At 44.7% G+C, this 5008-nt stretch overlaps 1 protein-coding gene across 1 annotated transcript; it reads right to left on the bottom strand.

Annotated features, from left to right (window-relative positions):
* Positions 1-1726: 1726 nt before the first annotated feature.
* LOC122644865 (uncharacterized mitochondrial protein AtMg00860-like) lies at positions 1727-4211 on the bottom strand. The gene is made up of 2 exons (XM_043838240.1): positions 4164-4211; positions 1727-2035 (listed from the first exon to the last, which is right to left on the bottom strand). Exons 1-2 carry the CDS (start codon positions 4209-4211, stop codon positions 1727-1729), a joined length of 357 nt encoding a protein of 118 aa, XP_043694175.1.
* Positions 4212-5008: the final 797 nt, after the last annotated feature.

The following is a 5008-nucleotide window of genomic DNA, read 5'->3' as shown; positions in this document are numbered from 1 at the left end:
GGTCATGCACATACTTCCGCAACATAGACAAGTAGAAGACATCGTGCACGCCATCCATAGATGGTGGGAGCACTAACTGATAAGCCACCGGTCCAATCTTCGCTGGAATTTCATAAGGCCCAATATATCTCGAGCTTAGCTTGCCCTTCTTGCTGAACCGTATCACACCCTTGGTGGGCGACACCATGAGGAATACCTTATCACCAATAAAGAACTCTAGATTCTTCCGCCTTTGGTCTGCATAGCCTTTTTGTCTAGATTGGGCAGCCTCGATTCACTCACAGACCAAGTCCACCTTTTCACAAGTTGCTTGGATCAATTCCGGCCCAGGATACGTCGCTCACCTACGTCATCCCAATACAATGGAGTATGACACTTCTTCCCATACTGAGCTTCAAATGGAGCCATCCCGATAGTAGCTTGATAACTGTTATTGTAGGCGAATTCGATAACCGAGATGTGTTCATTCCAATTGCCCTGCATATCAATGGCACAGGCTCGGAGCATATCTTCCAATGTATGTTGTCCTCTCCGACTATCCGTCAGTCTGTGGATGGAAGGCAATGCTTAAACTCAATAGGGTACCCATAGCTCTCTAGAATTCGCCCCAAAACATAGATGTGAACATGGGGTCCTGATCTGAGATGATGCTAACTGGAACTCCGTGCAGACGAACCACGTTATCAATGTATAAGCGGGCCAGCTTATCCATAGAATAGGTGACCTTGATTGGGATGAAATGAGCTATCTTCATCATATCTATCCATAATAACCCATAGAGCATCAACACCTTTGGGTGCACAAGGAAGTCCAGTGACGAAGTCCATGGTAACATGTTCCCACTTCCATTCTGGCATGGGCAATGACAGTAGAAGGCCGTGGGGCCGTTGTCTATCTGCTTTCACTTGCTGACAAGTGAGGCACCAGGCCACAAATTCAACCACATCCATCTTTATTCCACTCCACCAATAGTGTCCTTTCAAGTCCTTGTACATTTTAGTACTACCTGGGTGAATTGAATAGGGAGAATCATATGCTTCTAACTACACTTCCTTCCTTAGTTGATCGTCCATAGGAACACATAGCCGATCTCTAAAGATGAGAACACCGTTATCTGTCAATGTGAAATCTAGATCTCGCTGTGTGTCACCCAGGATAGCTTCAATGATCTCCTTAAAGTGTTCATTTGAAGCCTAAGCTGACTGAATCCACCAAGGTTGATTGCACAGATAAGGCTGCTAGAGACAAAGTAACACCCTCTACCAGTAACTCCAAATCCATCTTTGTAGCTTCTTCAACAAGTTCTTTACTGACAGCCAAGGATGCGATGGATAAGGTCTGGGACTTTCGACTAAGAGCATCCGCCACAACGTTTACGTTACCCGGATGGTCATGGATAGTGCAATCATAGTCCTTCATGAGTTCCAGCCAACGCCTCTGTCTCATGTTGACTTCCTTCTGAGTGAAGAAATATTTGAGGCTTTTATGGTCACTATAAATCTCACTCTTCTCTCCATACAGGTAGTGTCTCCAGATCTTCAGGGCAAAGACCACAACATCCAACTCTAAGTCATGAGTTGGGTAATTCCTTTCATAATCCTTCAGCTGACAAGAAGCATAGGCTACAACTTTTTCATTCTCATCAAAACACAACCGAGGCCATCTTTGAAGCATCATAGTAAACTACCTTCCCTCTAGTACCATTTGGAATGGCAAGGACCGGAGCCTAAATCAACCACTGCTTCAATTCCTGGAAGTTCCTCTCACAGTCATCTGACCACTCGAACTTCACTCCCTTCTGCGTCAGTCGAGTCATAGGGGCAGAGCTCTCGGAAAAATTCTCGATAAATCTCCTATAATTGCTGGCCAAACCAAGAAAACTGTGAATATCTGCTACATTCTTGGGTGTCTCCCAGTCCTTGCCCGAGTCAACTTCAATACCCTTCACAGAAACCAAATGGCCCAAGAAAGCCACTTGCTGTAACCAGAAGTCGCTCTTGCTGAACATAGCATACAACTGCTTTTCTCTCAAGCGCTGCAACACAAAGCGAAGGTGGTTAGCGTGTTATGCCCCCATCCCAATGAAGATATTTCACATTATATAGGGGGTGACTGGGACAACCAGTGTCATCCCAATACCTACCAGGATCACAGATACAGTGTTCCGAGCCACAGTCCACCCTGTTATCAATCGTGATAACAGCAAGGTACATACCCAAATGGAATAAATCGTTCCAATCACAGAGTTAGCAGAAGCAAAACTAAATTAAAATCATGTGAAATTATAGAGCATCGGTTCTCTAATGATAACACATAGTACACTTTCCATAATTGTAACCATTCAATCTTTCCTTATAAACAAACATAGTTTATACATGATTGTGGATGAATACAAAAATTAAATAATAATTAATTACCACTAAGGCACCATTCTTGGGTGTACATCTACATCCAAGTCACAGCAACCGACTCCGCTTGATTCGCATCCAACGGTGCTCATCAAGAGTAGTACTTGCATATCAACTAAAAGGGGGTTGCGCAATGGGGTTAGCTACACTAGCTAGTGAGGGAGCAAAGGGGAATGCACACACATACACATAAACAATTGCAAGCAGAATGATGTATGCTAATGTTAGATTCATTTTTCACCTAACACACAATCCTATCGGTCAAGTGTATGCTACTGTGATAACTCGGGAGACGTTGAGGGTCTCTTAACTTATCGCCCCAGTGAAACCTCAATTATCATACGGGAGCCTATGCCGGTAGAAACCATCCGGTCACCTAGTGGCAGACCCCGAAAGCCGTCACTACCCCTGTCCTGGCCTCTTCTACCTCCACAGACCACAGGTGCTCAGACTATCCAACACATAAACCCCAGTTGGCAAGGGTCGTAGCATAAGGGAACAGGCATCCTAGCTACAGATATACTATATGCAAGTCTTATCGTCCCGAGAGGTATTTCGGGTGCATCAACGTCCCATTCCATCTAATTCCCAGGTACCAGCACGGCACGGCATGGCACATACAGATCAGGATGGCATATAACAGTTTTTATAATTAAATAAATTGGGGTTCTAGTACCGGCACACCCAGCACCATAGCCCGATACAATGGTGAGAATAATATCACATTCATAATAGTTCACAATTGAGATAAATAATGCAATACGCACAATGCTTATAATTATATAATAGGATGCTTAAGATTGCTAAATTTATATATTCAAACCCAACAAAGTCACCCAAAACCCACTCACCTAACTCGGGTGTCACCCGGCGTGGTTGACATGAATCTCACCGGTGCACCACCTATCCATCGAGTTGGGTAGCCTAAACATACAAAAGTAGTCATTAAAGCATGTATAGAAGGGTCCCATGCTAGGGCCCCAAGGTTAGAATCAAGTTTCAACCAAGAAAGCACGAGCGGACTTACGGACGGAAGCAGCAGGGTGAGTTCGTCCCTGACTCCGTTTAGGCCAAAAGGTCAAAACACAAGGGACGGATCCATGGATGAAACATCTTACTTGGATCCGATCGTGCATCCGTTCGGTTTCTAAGACACATCCGAGAGCGAGCAGACCCACAGGTGGTTGTGCCATCTTAATCCGCCCCTGCATCCGTTCGATCTCTGAGACATACCTAAGAGTGAATTGACCCATGGGCGGAGGCAACAGATTGAATCTGTTCCTTCATCCATTAGGGTCAAATCACAAGGATTACACTGGGTGGAAAAATGGACAATACCACGACTGGTGGATCCGGTCGTGCGTCCGTCGAAAATCCTTTTCAAGATTTCATAGGGCTTCTTCTCCAGCTTGAAGCTTGGGGTACCACTTGCACTCAGGGACATGGATGGGGTGTCTAGGTCTCCATAGGGTCACTCGAACCTAGGCTTATCTCATGGATCCAAGATCATACAAGGGTTTGGTCTCAAATTGGTCCAAGGGTGGGGTTTTATAGCTTAGAACCAAAGGTTCAGCAATAATGGCTGCAAATGCAGCTCATACGAACCATTTCTAAAGCTAGGTCAGCACCATTAGAGCTCCCATTAAGGACTAAGCATCACCTTGAGTCTCAAATAGAACCCTAGGTTAGCTCAAGCTCAAGGAATCTATAAAAGTAGAAAATGGGAATGGAGAAGTACCAAGTTTGAGGTCTTACCTTGGTGGGAGGAGCTCCAATTTCCGAAGATGTGGGGCAGCCAGCCATCTTGGTATAGCTTCCATCCTCTTCCCTTCCCTTCCTATTCCTCTCCTACTTCTACTTCTTCTTCTTCCCTCCTTCTTCTCCTTCTTTCCTTGTCTCTTCTCCTCCACGGTTTGCTTGGGAGGGGGAGAGATAAGGGAGTAGGAATTTAGGATTATCTTTTAAGGGATAGAAGGGCCTAAGTCATGTTTGGTTAGGTGTCCTTAGAACATAATTAATCCCCTTAGGCTTTAAATGGGTTTTAGTTTGGGTCTTAGGCATGTTTGGCCCAAGTCATAACCCATTAGGTCCATTTAGTTAGTTAGGTCATGTTTGGGTTAGGCCCAAGTCTTATAAGACCTATTAGCCCTTAGGCCTTGTTTGGTTTAAGTTAAAATAGTAAAACTCATTATTTACTTGTTATAAATTATTAATATTTATGGGATGCAAAAGAAACTCGAATCGATTTATTTCCGCTGCGCATTCGAGTATGGGATGGATCCCTCTTGCCATGTGATGGATTAGAGATGCTTTTCTCCATCCCTATTGCATTCTATAATTGCATGGGACACAACAGGGAAGGAGAAACCCTAACAGGGATGCACCAGGGTTCCCATGGGCAACCATGGGAAACCCTAAAATTAAAATGGGACACCATGGGCTGACCCAGCTGCTAACCTGGTGAGCCTCAACTGTTGCTCCTCCAATAGACAATGGTTCTTCCTCCAGTGAGCCCTTCAAGCAAGCAGATCTGAACCTCCAATGGTGCTACTAAGGTTCTTCAAGCAAATCTCAGATGCTCTTGAATTCTTCAGCACAGA

Source organism: Telopea speciosissima, chromosome 11, assembly GCF_018873765.1.
Source record: "Telopea speciosissima isolate NSW1024214 ecotype Mountain lineage chromosome 11, Tspe_v1, whole genome shotgun sequence".
NCBI classification, from domain to species: domain Eukaryota; kingdom Viridiplantae; phylum Streptophyta; class Magnoliopsida; order Proteales; family Proteaceae; genus Telopea; species Telopea speciosissima.
Note: the sequence above shows the minus strand (reverse complement) of the source record. Positions and strands in the feature narration are given on the sequence as shown.

Coding starts and splice junctions, on each gene's coding strand:
- LOC122644865 (XM_043838240.1), bottom strand. CDS start 4,211: ATGGCTGGCTGCCCCACATCTTCGGAAATTGGAGCTCCTCCCACCAAG. Junction 2,036..4,163: donor TTGGAGCTCCTCCCACCAAG/GTAAGACCTCAA, acceptor TTTGTGTTGCAG/CGCTTGAGAGAAAAGCAGTT.